Source organism: Lepidochelys kempii, chromosome 8 (genome assembly GCF_965140285.1).
Source record: "Lepidochelys kempii isolate rLepKem1 chromosome 8, rLepKem1.hap1, whole genome shotgun sequence".
In the NCBI taxonomy this organism is placed as follows: Eukaryota; Metazoa; Chordata; order Testudines; family Cheloniidae; genus Lepidochelys; species Lepidochelys kempii.
The window spans coordinates 78,325,588-78,345,355 of NC_136387.1; the positions used below are offsets into that span (position 1 = coordinate 78,325,588).

Here is a 19,768-nt window from a genome sequence, read left to right on the forward strand (position 1 = left end):
TTTTTTTCTTAAGGGTTCTGTTGGTTTGCCAGGACCATCAGGAATCAGAGGAAAGCCAGGGCCTCCTGTAGGTTTGAACACTTATTTTGTTTACTCTGGTTACATCTTTCAGAGTAACAGCCGTGTTAGTCTGTATTCGCAAAAAGAAAAGGAGGACTTGTGGCACCTTAGAGACTAACCAATTTATTAGAGCATAAGCTTTACTGGTTACATCAGTATGTATCAGGAGGATTGATACTTGTTTGTGTCATTCAGCCAATCCAAATGCTTTGGGGAACAATTCTGATTTCACTAGCGTTGGTGTAAATTGGGAGTTAACACCGTTGGAGTCAAGAGAGTTATACCACTGGTGTAACTGAGAACAGGTTCTGGTCCAGAGGAGGGCATTTTGCTGCTCAGTCATTAATCTGGTAGTTCAGATTTCCCATGGAGTGTAGAAGGTCCCTTGGATATTTAGGGCTCACTTAATCATCACCATAATAATAAATCACTTACCCCAAGATACAAATAAAGTAAGGCTTGAATTCATTCTTAGACGTTCTGCTGGCTTATGATTAAGCCTGTGTGCTTGTCAGTTGCTTTTAGACAACTCTGCCATACCACTGCTCCTTCTGTCTTTGAAGACCCTGTGACAAGGAAGCAGCACTGAAGAGGATGTAGTATTGCCAGTCTTTTACCTGCCTTTTTGCACTGCTGATGCTGCAGGATTGTGGTGGGGGGCAAGGGACAGCACTTAAAATGGTTTAAGCAGTAGAAGAAGGGATATTTTGACTGTAATAATGCAACTGTTGGGTCTTGGAATTCTCATTACCAAAAATTTGAGACTTTTGCTCTTTTTTTTGCCATGGCCAGACTGACTTGCTGCATAATTCATAGTGGCAAACACAACCAGCCCACTTAATATGTCACTAGAACTTGTCAGTGGAGTTGGAGCTTTCCTATGCACAGTTTGAACAGTGATGATGGTGTTGCTATTTAGCACCCATAACGTGGTAGGCAATTTACAGAGCAATAAAAAAAAAAAAAAAACAGCACTTTTCCTTACCTGGGGGAACTCATAAAGTAGAGTCTTGGTCTTGCAAAAAGACTTATGCACACATGCTTAACTTTATGCAGTGAGGGTAGTCCCATTAAATTTAAAGTTAAGCATGTGCTTTTTGCTGAATAACTTAAAATAATCAGATGCTTAAGTGCTTTGTTAAATTAAAGTATTGGAAGCAAACACATGCTTAACTTTGCAAACCTCAGTAACATTAAACACATTTATAGGAAGAAGGCCCTAAATTTTAGAAAAAAGAAAAGGAGTACTTGTGGCACCTTAGAGATTAACCAATTTATTTGAGCATAAGCTTTCGTGAGCTACAGCTCACTTACACTGCATTCAGCGACAGCAACAACAGAGGGAAAGAAATGGGGGAAAGGAGATCAAGATTTAGAAAAATACGGTCATGCAATTTAAAAAAATGTATGTGTAAATCTTGTGTAGCGGAACCACCAAGATGTGTAGTTGGACCAGATCCTGCTACCAATGGCAAAACTCCCATTGATTTTAATGGTGCAGGGATGGGCAAATAAACCTATTGAAAGTATCTATATCAACTTAGTTTTGTAACCCTCATATTCCCTTCGTGTGTGTGTGTGTATAATATGCATACAGGTTTAAGAGATATTTTTTCATTATATATATATTGATGTTTTTAAGTTGTTTCAAAAATCTAATACAAATCTGCTTCTTGTAAAGCTTTAATTTGCTATCTAAGTTATAATTTTTGGATTTTTTTTTTTAGGGAAAAATCGGAGATCCTGGACCCCAGGGACCATCTGGTCCTCCTGGGCCTGAGGTAAGAAATTGCTTGAAAGATGTAAATGAAACATTTAATGTTAATTGTGCTTTGAACACAAAACAAAAATTAGAAGGCAAATGTGTGGTCGGTCAGTTCAAAGGTTTAGTCTTATGGTAGAAAGTGGTTTTTAATCATGTCCTTTAAAAATGGATTAGTTCATGTTTTTTTATATGATAAGGTGTTATTGGACAATAACTTTAATACACAGGATTAACACACATTGTACCTTTAATGCTCCTGGATGTGCACCATTCACATGTATGGCTGTGAACAGTTCTCAGTTGATTCCAGTTGTGCATTGCAGCTAGGATGAAGCACATGCGATTCTTAAATCCATATTTCCATATATGAACTCTGCAGCATGTTTATGTTCAAAATTTTTCAAGACTGGTTGTATATTTATGTTTATCTCTTGGGGCAGAGCACATGTAGTTGAGAGGACTGCAAAGCATATACATTGGACAGTCTGGATATATTGTTAAAATTTTAACTTTGGCATAGCAGTTGATTTAGAACTGCTTCATATTCTGGAAGTTTACATGGAATCCAGCTAAATCTTTGAGATATTACATCTGGGTGTTTTTGGCATTTGCATCTTGAGTCACAACATGTAGACTGAATGTTTCAGACTACACCGGAAAGCCACGCCATTTTCTGGACAGAAGAAAGCAACAATTCAGATTATTTTCTTAACCAGCTAACTTTTTCCAACAGATTTATTCAAAAATCTTTATAATCTTTAATATATGTGCATATTTGTAAAATACGCTAAACTTGCTAATGATGATAACGTTTATTAAATGACCATTGTCAACTTAAATAATACATTTACAATTATAAACTGAAAGTGTATTTTAAGAACATATTAACTTAGTTTTTCATAACTGTACAGAGGCTGTCTTTAAAAGTTAGCATTTGCTTTCAGTTTTTACATAGTGCTATCTGAGATGCTGCAGTTAGCTTCTAGCCCTAATATGAGACCTGTGACTATTAGTAGCTTCATTTACATGAGAAGTCTCATTGAAGTAAGGGTCAAATATCGGAACCATGAAGGGGTAGAGCGCACTCAGTCACTCTGTGGAGGTAGCATATGAACAATCTGGTCCCGATAGGAGCTGGAAGAGCTCAAGCTTGCACGATAAGGAGGGAATCTTCAGAGATTTTACCTACTAAAAGTAATGAGCAAGCAATTTTTCAAAGAATTGTAACTAGGCTAAATTTGGGCAGATTTTCACAGGTATGTCAAAATGCACTTCCCTGACAGAAGGTCCCACCCCTACCAATTTGAGCCCTCTGCTTCAAAGCATTGTGAAGGTGGTCTTTTCAAAGAAAAAGTCACCAGGATTTTTTAACATGGGCAAAACAATGTATTTTTCACTAGCCTCATTCTCAGACACAGTTGAACCGTTTTTGTTGAAATTAAAAAACAAACAAACATCTGGCATCTAAAATGTCAGCCTGGACAGCTAAAATTCAGCAAAGTTATAAACAATCAAAAACGGGGTCTTATAATGGGGATATAAGGCAACCTTAACAGGTGATAGTACCTGCTCTGCCTATAATACATTTAAATTTTTAAATTAATATTAGTGTTTTCCTTTTTAATTTTTAATGCAAAACCTAATATGGGATGTAAAACACCTGGTGGTATCACATTAGAGATCACAATAGCACATTGTGTGTATGTGTGTTAAAAATAACTCTCTAAAAGTAGCAAAGATATAAGTAGAATTTCAATCATGTATTATATGGGGACACAGTCTTCCTCACTTTGCAGAAACGATAAGGTTTTAACATATGCTTTATCAGACCTTTCTATACCACTGAAATTTTGTGTAAATAGATTCCTCAGAAGTTTAATTTTAGTTAAAATTTCCTTACTGAAATTGTATAAAAGTTTGCATTTTATACTTGAAGGCTCTTTTACCCTTTTATTTCTTTAAAATGAGGTTATCCCTGAAAAGTAACTCTAAAAATTGCATTGTGAGGTTCCATGTTGACCATCCCTCTCAGGGACTCTGGACAAAAATGTTGAGTTTACAAGAAAAAGTTGTTTTTCTAAATGCCAGTCCTGCAAAGTGAGCCTAAAATATGCAAGTCCAGATAGATTCTTTCTGTTTCATGCTACATCGCCAGTAGTAAAGATTCTATAGACCAAATTCTGCCTTCAGTTATGCCCATGCAACTCTTGTTTTCAGTAGAGTTGTGCAGATGTGAATAAAGATAGAATTTGTCCCTGCATTTGGATTATTTTTTTAAAATCTGTAGATGATATGCAAGGTAGAAAAAAAACAACCTCACATAGCTGTTTTGGCTTTGCAGTTTTAATAGGATTTAAAAGTGGTACAAAGATTGTCCCTTAAGTACGTAGAAATACAGAGGGACCAGATCTGCTGGGTAGGAAGATGCCATTTTTTACATAGTGATGTTCAAGGAAATCTCACCTTAAAGTAGGGGAAAATGCTAAATTAAGAGACTGCTTATTGCACGAAATTAATCCTTTTTGAACATGATTTATGTTGTTTAAAGAAGGGAATTGGTTTGTTCAATATAATGTTATTAATAGAGTATGTCATGGATTTGAGTTCCTCTCTTGATAGTAGCAGTTCTTTTGATGCAAAAGAATGCATACCTGCATGATATTGTATACCATGTCATGCTCTAGACGCATTGTTAACAGGATTAGTGACCAAGCAAGCAAAGCATTTCCTGTTGCTCAGGGGGAACAGAGCCCTCAGAAGAAAATCTTTGTCTTGTTATGTAAACTGTTGTACCAATAAAATAAAAACCAGCAGGATCTTATTAAAGGGAAAAAGGCAAAATACCACATTTATTGTGAATATAGAAAGAATCATAGTAAGCAGTTAGTTATAGCTATAACATTCCATTCAATCTCATATTTATTCACACATTCATTCACACAAACACACACATACACACCCACACACACAGGTTCTGCAAGGTTGTTATCATAGTTACCAGCCTTAGAGTTGCTCATGCCAAGCCACTGGCCAGGTGGCCTGGACATGAGGAGGGAGCAGGGCCTTGTCAGATGCTCATCTGATGCTCCTGGAAGTTGGTTTGCAGAATCAGACCCCAAAGTTCTCACTTTTTAGAGTCTATTTTTATAGGAATTTCTTCCTATGCCAGTCTATGGGAATTGCTTCATCATGCTGTTGCTGAATCAATCAGCAGATAGCACATTCCTGACGGCTCCAAGATGTTATCTTGTTCTTTGGTTCTCCCATTCTTGAGGCTGTTGGGTGGATTCCAGTCTGCCCTCGGGGGGGGGGGGGGGGTCCTCTAGTTATTTCCACTTGACGCCTTCTTCAGCCGATGGACACTGGATTCTTAGGCTGGCACCTCCCTGATCATTCAGTTATTATCCACACCAAGCATCCATCCACATACATCCTCTATCTCTATTTTAATCACAATGGTTAATACAACAAAAGGGCGGGGAGTCTCTGGGTGCTGTTTCTGTTGTTAGAGTATTGCTTTGAGTCTCTCTCTCTGTGAATTGCTTTGAGAACAGACTCTGTCTTAGAATGTACTAACACAATTAGCAGCTTGCAAGTTTCACACATAGAGGGAGAGAAACAGTACCAAAAACCAAGAGACCTCTTAATTAGTAATACCCTGGAATTTAAACTCTGGGGAATCAAACTCATTTGTGATTTTAATACAGAACTTCTTTAATATGATCCAACAAAACAACACTGTGGAATGACCAAGTGTTTGTCTTTGAAAATTTGACTGAACAAATACCACGTTTAACACTCCAGAGTTATGCATCCCTGAGCCTTTCTTATGCCGGTCAGGTTGAAGTGAGATAAAATGAGCTTTGTCTGTACTATGAACACTTATAAACATGGTCACCATATGGTGAAATATGAGATGCAAATAAGGGCGGGAAAGCTGTATTCCACAATCTTTAGAGGAATGTGAATGCCAAGTAGAAGGCAAAAAAACAAAACAAAACAAAAACCCTGCTTAAAAATTAGGATAACCCTGCTTAAAAATGAGGATTGTGTTTTATTTTTCCCATCTTATTTTTGTTTTTAAAAGTGACTTGAATTCCCTGGCAAGTTGTTATTTTGACGTAACTAGACCATAAACATACAGTATGGGCAGTAGCAGTGCAGATCTCCCTGCTATGCTCTGCCAGTACATCTCAGGTAGCATTTTTTCTCAAAGATTCAAAGAAAGCTAGCTGGCATGTGAAGGAGGAGCGCTTTTACTGCTTCCACTGCATTATTGGAGTGTTCAGACATGTCATGCCCCCTCCCCTAACAGTATGTCTACACTGCACCTGGGAGGTGTGATTCCCAATGCTGGCAGACAGAGTCGTGCCCGCTCCTCTCAAGTTTGTGCACTACAAATAGCAGTGTGGACATGGCAGCACAGGCGGTGGCATGAGCTAACCTCCTGAGCTCAGACCCAGGGAGTTGGGTGGCCTTGGACTCAGGTAGCTAGCCCAAGCTGTCACCCATGCAGCAACATCCACACTGCTATTTTTAGCATATGAGCTTGAGCAGAGCCAGCATGAATCTGTCTATCTGCCCTGAGAAACATACCTCCCAGCTGCAGTGTAGACATAGTCTCTAAGAGGTCCTGTAAAGACTGGTTCCAGCCCACACTGGTCTCTGCTCTTTTTCACATGGTTGAGATTTCTGAACACATCTATTCTCAGACTTAAACCACAGCTGGGACAGATGTGAGATAGAGAAGTTGGGGTGATACAGCCCCACAGGTGCTGAAACTAGATGTGCTGGGGTTGCGGCAGCACCTTCTGGCTTTCATCATATCCAGAGTTTACAGTTTGGTTCAATGGCTCCCAGCTCCCCCAGCATACAAATTGTTCCAGCACCCCTGTACAGTCGCTGATTCTTCTCTCATGTAAACTGTTGTAAATCAGGCAATTCCTCCACTGTAATCAATATTTATCATAGTGTGTGCAAGAGCAGGAACAGACCCACGAGGCCTCACACACACACACCCAGATTTTTGCTTTTTATATGCAGTCCAGCCTCAAATAACTCACCAAATCTGTCTTTCCTCTCCAGCTGTGCAACAGAGTTATTTCAGATTAGAGTTTTAGTAACTCCTGATTGCTTTAGGGCCATGAGTGGGTGGCTTAAAGTTTCTGAGAATAAGAGACAAGTGTGTGTGTTGGGGTGGGGGAAGAATAGAGGGTCTCATATTCATTCACTTTCTGGGTGGCTCCAGGACCCTTGGCTAGGAAGTGCATTTTTTCAGTCTGGGAACTGTGCACCATCAGGCCAACCTTTCTTCTGGGTATGCTTCCACTGAACCAGTATCCACTGCATTCCAGGGTATTTACTGCTAAGAGGGCAGAAGATATTTTTAGCAGGCCCTTTACCGTAGTGTGTTTTTTGAGCCATTGAAGAGTTGACGTATTTTCCAGCCTCTTCATGTCTCTTAAAATGGTTCATATAAAAGTTCCCTTTTCTAGACATTTGTTTTACTCACAAAACTAATTGCAAGCCTTTGTATAGCAGTGTGTGTTAACACACAACACATATTTTTTGCATAATAGCTATAACAGGATTGAGTAGGTGAGATGTCACTCTTAACATGCATGAAACTAAAATGAGTTTTAAGAGGTTTCCAAATGCATTAATAATATTTTATTTGTAGGTGAATCTTGTGCCACGAGCCTATTTTAATTGATCCCCAAAATAGGCTCTTAAAGCAGAGTTTATTGTTTCCTTCAGATGTGGCTTAAGATCTGCTTCAAGTATTACAAATAGATTTCATCTGGAGCAAAGGGAGCATTAGTCATTATCTTCAGTAGAACATTTATTTCATTTTTGCATTATTTTGGTCTGAGCTTGTTAGCTTCTTCTCTCAGGAAGGTACACATATGGGAGTCAGCTGTTATACGTTTTATCCTTGGGGCTATAGAATTACAAAGAAAAGGGGCACATTTGCATAATAGCGAACAGTAACAAAATCCAAATCTTTTGCAAGTGAATCACTGACTGCTTTGAATTGTTAGCTCTAAAAGGGAGAAAGCGTTGTCTTCAATGCACGTTTCACCTCATCACATGATATTTTGAGATTATGCAGACAATGAAGTTCAGGAGCTAAAAACAGTCCATGTCCTAATGTTCAAAATTCACAATTATAGAGTCAAATTGTGATGTCATTACTCAGTTTACATTCAGCCTTTACCCAGGCAAACTTTAATTTACTTCAGTAGGAGTTTGCCTAAATAAACAATGAATGAATACTGAAATGGGGCCTCAGGATTTGGCCCTTAGAACCTAGTCCTGGGAACTTAAAATACACAAACTAGGGCTGGTCAAAAATTGAAATTTCTATCCCATAAGAAATTCCAATATTTGATATTTGTTTTCATCCCAAATCAGGACAAAAGGTCAAAACATTTGTAGAGGTTGGTTCTGTGCTTTTGTTTCTTGTAAAATAAAAAGGTCCCCAAAATCACTGTTTGTTAATGTGAAAATATTCTGTTTCTCTTTCTGTCTGCCTTGTGGGAGTTGTAATTCAGGTGTCTCATGCCCCCATTCTCCTCTATTTCACATGATATACCATGGTTGTGAGATTCTTATGATGCACCTGGGTGGTTGAACCTGAGAGACCATGAGACCATGCTGCATCACGGGAGATGAGGTCAAGCCTCACCTAGCCAATAGCTTTTCAAGTATGGGAACATTACAACTTACAAAAGTTGCCATGATCTTGGAAATAAGTCTAAGTTGGCCCTTCCTGAAAGGGTCATTTTCTCCATAAGTGTGGAGGAAAATTATTTTGTCTTCTCTGTGGAAAGGAAGGCTTGGGATTTTTCCAGTATTTCATCAAGCTAGGTAATTGATTGCCATCATCCAGCCTATGAAGTCTCAGAGATGAGAGCACATTTTTCTGAAAGCACAGACTGGTGGGACCGCATAGTGTTGCAGGTCTGGGACGATTCCCAGTGGCTGCGAAACTTTCGCATGCATAAGCACACTTTCATGGAACTTTGTGACTTGCTTTCCCCTGCCCTGAGGTGCAAGAATACCGAGATGAGAGCAGCCCTCACAGTTGAGAAGCGAGTTGCAATAGCCCTGTGGAAGCTTGCGATGCCAGACAGCTACCGGTCAGTCGGGAATCAATTTGGAGTGGGCAAATCTACTGTGGGGGCTGCTGTAATCCAAGTAGCCAACGCAATCACTGAGCTGCTGCTATCAAAGGTAGTGACTCTGGGAAATGTGCAGGTCATAGTGGATGGCTTTGCTGCAATGGGATTCCCTAACTGTGGTGGGGCCATAGATGGAACCCATATCCTTATCTTGGCACCAGAGCACCAAGGCAGCGAGTGTATAAACCGAAAGTTGTTCTTTTCAATAGTGCTGCAAGCACTGGTGGATCACAGGGGACGTTTCACCAACATCAACGTGGGATGGCCGGGAAAGGTGCATGACGCTCGCATTTTCAGGAACTCTGGTCTGTTTCAAAAGCTGCAGGAAGGAACTTTATTCCCAGACCAGAAAATAACCGTTGGGGATGTTGAAATGCCTATAGTTATCCTTGGGGACCCAGCCTACACCTTAATGCCATGGCTCATGAAGCCATACACAGGCAGCCTGGACAGTAGTCAGGAGCTGTTCAACTACAGGCTGAGGAAGTGCAGAATGGTGGTAGAGTGTGTATTTGGATGTTTAAAAGCACGCTGGTGCAGTTTACTGACTCGGTTAGACCTCAGCGAAACCAATATTCCCACGGTTATTACTGCTTGCTGTGCGCTCCACAATATCTGTGAGAGTAAGGGGGAGATGTTTATGGTGGGGTGGGAGGTTGAGGCAAATCACCTGGCCGCTGGTTATGCACAACCAGACACCAGGGTGGTTAGAAGAGCACAGGAGGGCGCGGTGCGCATCAGAGAAGCTTTAAAAAACAGTTTCATGACTGGCCAGGCTACGGTGTGAAAGTTCTGTTTGTTTCTCCTTGATGAACCCCCCGCCCCTGGTTCACTCTACTTCCCTGTACGCTAACCACCCTCCCCTCCTCCCTTCGATCACTGCTTGCAGAGGCAATAAAGTAATTGTTGCTTCACATTCATGCATTCTTTATTAATTCATCAGACAAATAGGGGAATAAGTGCCAAGGTAGCCCGGGAGGGGTGGTGGAGGAGGGAAGGACAGGGCCACACAGCACTTTAAAATTTAAAACTTTAAAACTTATTGAATGCCAGCCTTCTGTTGCTTGGGCAATCCTCTGGGGTGGAGTGGCTGGTTGGCCGGAGGCCCACCCACCGCGTTCTTGGGCGTCTGGGTGAGGAGGCGGTGGAACTTGGGGAGGAGGGCGGTTGGTTACACAGGGGCTGTAGTGGCAGTCTGTGCTCCAGCTGCCTTTGCTGCAGCTCAACCATATGCTGGAGCATATTAGTTTGATCCTCCAGCAGCCTCAGCATTGAATCCTGCCTCCTCTCATCACGCTGCCACCACCTTTCAGCTTTTAGCCCTCTCTTCAGCTCACCACTTACTCTCTTCAGCCTGCCACCTCTCCTCCCGGTCATTTTGTGCTTTCCTGCACTCTGACATTATTTGCCTCCATGCATTCATCTGTGCTCTGTCAGTGTGGGAGGACAGCATGAGCTCAGAGAACATTTCATCGCGAGTGCGTTTTTTTCACCTTCTAATCTTCACTAGCCTCTGAGAAGGAGCAGATCCTGTGATCCTTGAAACACATGCAGCTGGTGGAGAAAAAAAAAGGGACAGCGGTCTTTAAAAAGACACATTTTATAGAACAATGTGTACACTCTTTCACGGTAAACCTTGCTGTTAACATTACATACATAGCACATGTGCTTTCATTACAAGGTCGCATTTTGCCTCCCCCCACCGCGTGCCTAGCCCCTCCCCATGGCTAACAGTGGGGAACATTTCTGTTCAGCCACAGGCAAACAGCCCAGCAGGAACGGGCACCTCTGAATGTCTCGTTAAGAAAAGCACCCAATTTCAACCAGGTGACCATGAATGATATCACTCTCCTGAGGATAACACAGAGAGATAAAGAACGGATGTTGTTTGAATGCCAGCAAACATACACTGCAATGCTTTGTTCTACAATGATTCCCGAGTACGTGCTACTGGCCTGGTGTGGTAAAGTGTCCGACAGTGGTGGACGGAATAAGGTTGCCCTCCCCAGAAACATTTTGCAAAGGCTTTGGGAGTACATCCAGGAGAGCCGCGAATACCAGGGTAAATTAATCATTAAACATGCTTGCTTTTAAACCATGTATACTATTTTAAAAGGTACACTCACCAGAGGTCCCTTCTCCGTCTGGCGGATCTGGGAGGCAGCCTCGGGTGGGTTCAGGGGGTACTGGCTCCAGGTCCAGGGTGAGAAACAGTTCCTGGCTGTTGGGAAAACTGGTTTCTCCGCTTGTTTGCTGTGAGCTATCTACAACCCCATCATCATCATCTTCTTCGTCCCCAAAACCAGCTTCCGTGTTGCCTCCATCTCCATTGAAGGAGTCAAACAACATGGTTGGGGTAGTGGTGGCTGAACCCCCTAAAATGGCATGCAGCTCATCATAGAAGCGGCATGTTTGGGGCTCTGACCAGGAGCAGCCGTTTGCCTCTCTGGTTTTCTGGTAGGCTTGCCTCAGCTCCTTAAGTTTCACGTGGCACTGCTTCGGGTCCCTGTTATGGCCTCTGTCCTTCATGCCCTGGGAGATTTTGACAAATGTTTTGGTATTTCGAAAACTGGAACGGAGTTCTGATAGCATGGATTCCTCTCCCCATACACCGATCAGATCCCGTACCTTCCATTCGGTCCATGCTGGAGCTCTTTTGCGATTCTGGGACTCCATCATGGTCACCTCTGCTGATGAACTCTACATTGTCACCCCTGCTGATGAGCTCTCCACTCACCTGCAGCTTGCCATGCTGGCCAAACAGGAAATGAAATTCAAAAGTTTGCAGGCCTTTTCCTGTCTTCCTGGCCAGTGCTGAGTTGAGAGTGCTGTCCAGAGCGGTCACAATGGAGCACTCTGGGATAGCTCCTGGAGGCCAATACCCATCTAATTGCGTCCACAGTACCCCAAATTTGACCCAGCAAGGCCGATTTCAGCGCTAATCCCCTTGTTGGAGTGGAGTAAGGAAATCGATTTTAAGAGCCCTTTAAGTCGAAAAAAGGGCTTCATCGTATGGACGGGTGCAGGGTTAAATCGATTTAACGCTGCTAAATTCGACCTCAACTCCTAGTGTAGACCAGGCCTAGATGCAAGTGTAGACAAGGACAAATCATGCTCAGCTCCTTTTTAGTTGGCACTTAATCAAAGTGCCTGCAGCACACTTTATTGTCTTACTTGCTGTTCACAGCACCATCTTTCAGAGACCGGTCCTTGCAAGGTACTCAGCACTGACAATATCACCGATGGAGTCTACAGTCTTACCTGTGGCACAGAGTTTAGCATCACAGTGCTCGGCACCAACATCAACACCAGCAGAGTTCCCAGCACTGGGTGGTTTGAGTATCCCATAATGGCCACAATGGGATTCACGGCATTTAGGGATTTAACAGTTCTTCAAGAGCCAGGATTTTCATTTCCCTAATGTTTCTGGACCCACAGGCAATAGCACAGTCTCCGTCGCCATTGCCTTAAATGACGCCAAGACCCTTGACCCTGCCTGTGGATCCAATATATTTCTACTCCCTGACTCTTCATTAAGGTCAGAAGAGATGGATTAGCAATTCACCTTCTCTGCTCTGGCCTCTCTGCCACAGTCCTTGATCTCTTGCAGGCGCACTGGGGACCACTCCAGAAGTGGGTACTGGGACTCTCACCACTCTCAAATCCTCTGGTTTTCACAACCATGGCCATCAGGACCATATCCCACCCGCAGATGGCGATACTGGGGTCCCTGGTCATCTCGTGAAGCTTGCAACTATGTGGATAGTCTTTATGTACTCACAGCATCCACAGCCACAGCCACTCTGGCCATGACACCACCACAGCCCTCCCTGCTTCCAGTGACAGAACCGGAAGAAGAGGCTCCCCCACAGCTTGAGCCATCTCTAGTGGGAACCTTATCATATTCCTCACCAGATGAGGCAGTTGTCCTCACCAGATGAGGCAGTTGTCCTGGCAGTGGGTCCCTAACTTGATGATTTCAAAGGGTTCCAAGGGTTTCAAAGGGTTCCTTTTAAAAACAGTAATGGAGGCACTGCACATATCCATGGAAAAGGCCCAGGAGTCCACATACAAATTGGTTGATGTCCTGCCACCTCCGTCCTCTGGGAAAATAGCCTTACCCATAAGGAGGCCATAATGGACCCTGCCCAAGTGGTATGGCAGACCCCAGCAATGGTGTCCCCCACCTCTTGCAAGGTGAACAGAAAATATCAGGTTCAACACAAGGGTCCTGAGTATTTCTATAGCCACCTAGTCCCATCATCTCCAGCAGTGATGGCAGCTTTTAAGAAAGCTAGACAAAACAGAACACCAAAGGAGAAATAGCCAGAAAAGTTAGATTTATTTGGAAGGAAATTCTACTCCTCAGCCAGCTCACAATTCTCTCTTCTGAATTATCAGGCCCTACTGTCAAGATACCATTTTAGTCTCTGTGAGAAAATTGCTGCATTCACCAGTAAAATTCTGGCTGATTCCCGAGAAGAATTTGTGACCTCAATCACAGAGGGGCGGCTGATAGCAAAAATGAGTCTCCAAGCAGCCCTTGATGTGGTTAACATCACTTCTCACACAATGGCAACAGCCATGGTTGTACACAGGTTATCATGGTTACAGGGATCTGGCTTTCCCAAGGCTAAGTCCAGTCCACAATGTAGGATCTTCGGTTTGAAGGGGCTCATGTCTCCCCATTTCAAGGCCTGGCTCCTGGATAGAAGTCTAGCCTCCCATGTTCTTGCTCTTCTCCATTCAGGGTTATTTTGGTCAGCAGAGGAGACTCCACCAGACATACTTACTTTGTGAAGTGGACAAGATTCTCTCACTGAGGAGGAAGTCGAAGTCATTCCTATGATTGTGAGTTACCTGCTACAAGTGAAATGATTTAATGTTTCTCTGAGCTCGGGGAGAATTCACCTGGTTGGAGTCTCAGCATATCATCTACCTGTCAGTGGCCAATCTGTCTTCTCTCATCAGATGGTTCTGAGATTCATAAAGGGGTTGAGAAGACACCCATTAAGGTCCCATTTCTTCTTGGGACCTTCACCTAGTACTTCCTGTACTTACGGGGCTTCCATTTAAACCTAAGGCATCACACCCCCTTCTACATCTCTCTGTGAAAGCTTCCTTCTGAGTGGCTACAGTCTTCTTCCCTGATAAAATGACTCTCAGGACTTTATCCAAAAATTTTACCTACGGTGCTCATGGAATTCCATCTAAATCAGTAATCCACCTAATTGTGTTCTTTCCCAGGACTCATGTGACTAAGATGGAAGGGGTCCAACACTCTTTGGCTGTTACAGAATTTCAGAAGTACTCTGTAACCTACCAGCTGTTTGGCTTCTGGTTATTGGCAGAGTAGATATTCTACTTTTTACATTTCCCTAGGAAGTGTCAAAATATCTGCTCATATTTTGCACACAAGAATTTCATCTGGAAATTACGCATAAACCTCCTAGATTATCAGTTGTGTTTTAAAAAAAGGATTTTTTTTTTTATTCTGGGAGTAGACATGGGAGGGTGGACTCCTGAATAACTCTTGGTAAACAGAAATTCTGAAGGTTGGAGTATACTGAGTGCAGTTACATTGCTCAGAGTTTGGAAGGAAAAAAAAATTGTCAAGACAATTTAAGAGTTCCAGCCTTGTTCATTTCTTTTAATTCAACTTGGTCCTGTTTGGTGTTGATGAATAGCAATGCTGTTTGTTCCTCTCCATCAAAACAGTAAACCACATTAGAAATTAAAGGACCAATTTCCATTTTATGTAATTAAATGAGGACATTTTACAGATTCTAGATTCCTGTGGTATTACATTACTGGATCCCCTGTCATTTGAATTTGAAGACCAATACCAAGGTACCTATTTAGCATAACAAAAGTAGATAAGTCTCTATATCTTGATGAGCCAATCTGTGCATGCCATTATGTGATAATTTCTTACAGTTCTAAGTCAGGAATCTCACTGAATTTCATCTGTTTCTTCAAATAGTTTCCCCAGTACCAGTCCATAGGATTTAATACTGATGTCTTTACTCAGCAAAACTTCCATTGTTGAAAATGTGAAGATTTATTAAGGGCTTCAAGATGCAGCTCTAAGATTCATTGTATATTTTTGTGGGGTTAGGTTTTCTCAACGCTTGTGTAGATTAGGGATGTAGGTTCTTACTGATAAACTGGTCATAAATATTGTTTAACCACTTTCCTACTGCTACATTAGTAAATCATGCATTAATTTGAAAACTTCTTTAAAACAGTCTTCCAGGACTGTCATAGTATCTATGTTTTCCCTATAGATTGTGTTCAGCAGGAGAAGATGAAAAAGGAGACTTTGTGATACAGAAGAAATTTTTTTTAAAATAAAAATGAAGATATGTGAATATTTGGATGTACCATTATTGTTACTGTATGTATTCCTACTGTGCCCATCACCGTAGTTCCTGGGCACATCACACACCTTGTTGACATCTGGAAATAGCACAGTTTCAAGGATTGGTTTAGCTGAACCAATGCTGGCTTCAGTTTGCTCTTGTCTACACTTACAGCTTAATCATACAGCTTTTAGAATTTCTCTTAGAAGCATTTGTATACACCCAAGTAAATAAATAAATTAGAAGGATTTCTGCACAGAAAATGTAAGAATGCTTCTAAAAGGAATATGGCTCTTCCAGTACCCTTGTTAACACAGCATTTTCTGGGCTGTTTATCACCCAGAAGAAATTGTATTCATGTCAGCAGTTACTATGCATTTATGCATTTGAAAATCTCTTCCCTCCCTCCAATATAGTTAGAGAGATATAAAGAACTACATTTTAAAATTCTTGAATGCCTCTAAATTCAGCAACATTTAGAGGTATGAAAAGGTGAAATAGCAACTATTGTTGCATTGACCTAGTTAGTTTAATTTAGTGAGTAATCATGTGCTTTTTAGATTCTAACCTGAACAATTAAAAAATCTGGGGTGATATAAATAATGTATATTAAATATTCAATTCGAGTGCATTTATCACATATGTATAAAATAATATGTGCCATCTGAGGCATGTCAGTGTTGTTGCACAACTATTCTGGTGAACATTTCTCCATTTTGAAGGGAAACATTAATTTTGATGTTTTAGTATAGATTAGAGTGTACAGAGTCAGGATTGGTACGGAAACTTCTGTTTTGAAAGTTCATTGTAAATCAGGCAGTCACTCTGTCTAATGGGCTTGTTCTTGTGCCCCTCGGCATCCAAGTGCTAAAAGTTTAGAGGTTTCTTTAAAGGTCATAGAACCAACTGGGTCACAAACAGGTTACAGCAATAATTCTCAAACATATGTTTTAGATTTCTGATTTATTTACTCATTTACTTCTGGTTTGTTACAAAAGTGAACATCACAGATTGAGTTCATTTATAGCGTATTAAAAGCAGTTTATGAAAAGTAAACACAGAAAAACCCAAACATCTAAGACTAGAAGTACTATATATTTCATTCTCTTTTGTTATACTATTACACTAGCAGTAATGTGGTTAAGGATGAGATTGCACTTTCATTGCCTCTGCTTTAGAATGAATTTGGTAATTTACCTTTAGCGTTGAAATGTAATAGCTTAGTCTCAGCTAATACTGAATAATTTTCAGAAAGATTAATAAAAACCACTCGGTGTATTTTGAGTTACTTATTTGGGGGAATATTTTTCAACTCTTAGGACTTTTTCATAGGTTTCTTTTGTACTTGGGGAAACTAAAAAATGTTCAAAACTTCAATGATGACATGCATTTAGACATAAATAATAACAGGGAGCAGTGCTGTTTCCATCTCTGAAAGAATTTGGTATTGCAAATAAAGCTGTGGATATTTTTAAAAGATGTTGTGAACGTGTAGTAAATTCATTAATACCAGAAAGATGCCTACCAGATACTCTTAATTTTCATTTGTAGATATTTGATTTTCCTACTCACAAATTATCCTATTTATCTTTAGAACCAAATGACCTGTGGTAAGGGTTAAGGGGACCTTTGTCAGAGTCCGGCATATCAAGTTATAGATCCAATAATAGATATTTTATTCAGGGTAGGAGCTGATCAATGCCACCCATTTCCTACAACAATAATCATACTTACTTTTCAGCTGAGCCAAGTTTGCTAAACTTTGAAAAGTAATGGAACAACAAAATCAAATAATATTTTGACAGATGAATAAGTGCATCCTGTGCTGAATAAAGTATCAGTGTCACAGTACTAGCAGCAGTTCCTACTTGAGAACAGATGGCAATACCAGTGTGAAAAAGTCTGATCTTGTTCAATTTTAAAAAGTTAAGTTGGCTTGGGCCTAGTTTGTTCTAAAATGGAATGATCACCTGAGAATTCAGTGAATACCACTAAACATCATTGTCCTGTAGCCACACTGATATGGACTACAGTCTCATCGGATTTCATAAATTAAACTCTGTCTGTCTGCTTATCTAGGTTTCTGCGTCACACCCCCCATCACCTTTATATTTTATCAGTCAGGACTTGTAAATGGCAAAAGAGTCCATGGACAGCATTTGTGTTTATCAGATTGCAGCCAGTTTTTAATCTCCTGCTGAACATGTTCCTGCAGTTCTACTTTAAAGCAGTGAAGAACTCACAAGCTTTGTTTAAAAGACTTGTTGTTCATTTCCTTTGTAAAATGAAGCAGAGTTAAGGTGGCTGTGGGAAATTTATATCGGACTTTCCTGCCCCTTGTGTGACTTTCATATAAAATGTCAAAAAACATCTCTGTATAAAGAGCTCTTGTAAAATAGTATAAACCACTTTTTTGTTGTACAACTACGAATTCATTGTCTAAATCCGTGGTTCTCAACCAGAGATCCGGGGCCCTCTAGGGTCCCGATCAAGTTTCAGGGGGTCCGTCAAGCAGGGCTGGCATTAGACACCACAACCTCATTTCCCAAAGGCTGCTGGACAGCTGCTGTGTCATGGTGCCCAGTGCTTAATTTGTAATGAAAGAGGTGCTGGGGCTCAAGCAATTAGGTGCTGGGGTTTAAACAGTTTTTTTACATTCATAACTGATGGAGCAAGGTTCCTTTGTGGATTTCAATGGGATCAAGTCTGGGTCTATAGTTAAATAATAAAACTTGTCAAATGGACAAAAGGGTTCAAGACAAATAAAAGCTATACTGACATCTGTCAAATTGAGTTTAATGAAGCCAAGTTCTTTCAGAACAGCTTACTGGACTTCAAAGTGTTTTGGATTTCATAAAACAAATCCATGTCTTGATTTCTGTGATTCAGGTTTGTTACATTTCTAAAATGAATAGATTCAAAACAAAAAAAATTTTTTTTTTTACTTTGTACAATGGAAACATTCCTATGCTATGAACAGCTTGCCTATCTTCTCCTCCTTAGGGTTTTCCAGGAGATATTGGTGTACCTGGACTAAATGGCCCTGAAGGTCCAAAGGTAAGAACTTACAGAGCCTTATCGCAATGTCATTAATGCACTGAGAGTGAGACAATACTAAGAGAAGAGAAGGTTCTTGGGAAGAAATACAAAAGAAAACCATGGACTGGGGATAGGTGTCACACTGCAGCCTCGTAAATTAGCAAAGAACTGTGAACTGAGCATGACTTGCCTCTCACAGTCAGGAGACAGGTCTTGTCTACATAGGAAATTTGCACCGGTGTAACTTGAATTTGTTTCGATTCCAGTTTAGTTAAACTAGTGCAACCCCTGTATGGACACTGTTATTTTGGTTTAAGAGTGACTTTATTTCAATTTAGCTTAAACCTGTCCCCAACTGACTTTTTGCTGAACTGAAACAAGCCATTCTTAAACCAGAATAAGAGTGCCCACACAGGGCTTTGCGCTAGTTTGACTGTATGTGTTTAAATTCACTCATTAGGTTATACTTGTTCAACTTTCCTATGTAGACAAAGCTTAACTCTGTTTTAGATAGTGGAGTTACACTAGTGTTTTTCTAACCCTTTAGCCATCTGCTTTTAAAAATATGAGCTTACATATTGTTTCTATGCAAATACTACCTAAATCTCTGTTACCCTTCATTGCTTCAGCCGTTTCCTTAAGTTTTGTCTGCTTGAGTCTCATATGTTCCCTGGGTTGGCCATAATATCCTTTAAACACTGACATCCTAATAAACAGTAAGAATTATACAAAACCAAACACCGTCTTCTTTTATCCCTTCATTCAGATCACACAGTCACTCCAACTACTGGAAACCTGGTCAACCTCAGACTCTCACTTGCCTCCCACATCTGTCAAATGTGTAAATAGCCTTGATCCATCACCCCAAACATGATAACCTTCTAGGCATGCTGCAAAAGCCATTTATTTTACAGGGCTGGGGGAAAGGTTGAGGTTATGTTTCCAGAGGCAAAGATGACTAGAGAGGAGCTTTTCTTTTGCTCTGATTTGTTGGCTGGCTGAGTTAATTTGTTACCATTTATGCTTGTTTAATATGAATACTGTTGGGTGGTCATTATTATATTTTTGTAAGATTAATGAATTGTCAGGGAACCTAAGATCTTTCCACGAGACATCAGGCCTATGCATTAGTGGACATGAGAGAAGTGGAATTAAATTAGATCTAGAAAATACAGATTCAGTTTAAATATCCAAACTAATGCATCTATAGTGTAAATGAGCTCAAAGCCCTTCTTAGTGATGTGATATATATTATTTCCCTGTATATGCAGTTCAAAGTTAATGTTAATTTGGTCTATTAGTAGTGGATTTATGTTTCAGAGATACAATACTAGTCTATCTCCTTTCATTCAAATCCC

General features: G+C 40.7%; 1 protein-coding gene across 5 annotated transcripts in view; it reads left to right on the forward strand.

Moving 5' to 3' along the window:
* Nucleotides 1–19,768, forward strand: part of COL24A1 (collagen type XXIV alpha 1 chain) — a 241,385-nt gene that overhangs the window by 96,419 nt on the left and 125,198 nt on the right. For all 5 annotated transcript variants that reach the window (XR_012160423.2, XR_012160422.2, XM_073357181.2 and 2 more), the window contains 3 exons: nt 14–67; nt 1,788–1,841; nt 18,375–18,428. Coding sequence is in view for 3 of the 5 variants with exons in the window: in XM_073357181.2 (XP_073213282.2) it covers nt 14–67; nt 1,788–1,841; nt 18,375–18,428 (162 nt within the window). In the remaining 2 variants the exon portion in view is untranslated. The remainder of the gene's footprint in view (nt 1–13; nt 68–1,787; nt 1,842–18,374; nt 18,429–19,768) is intronic.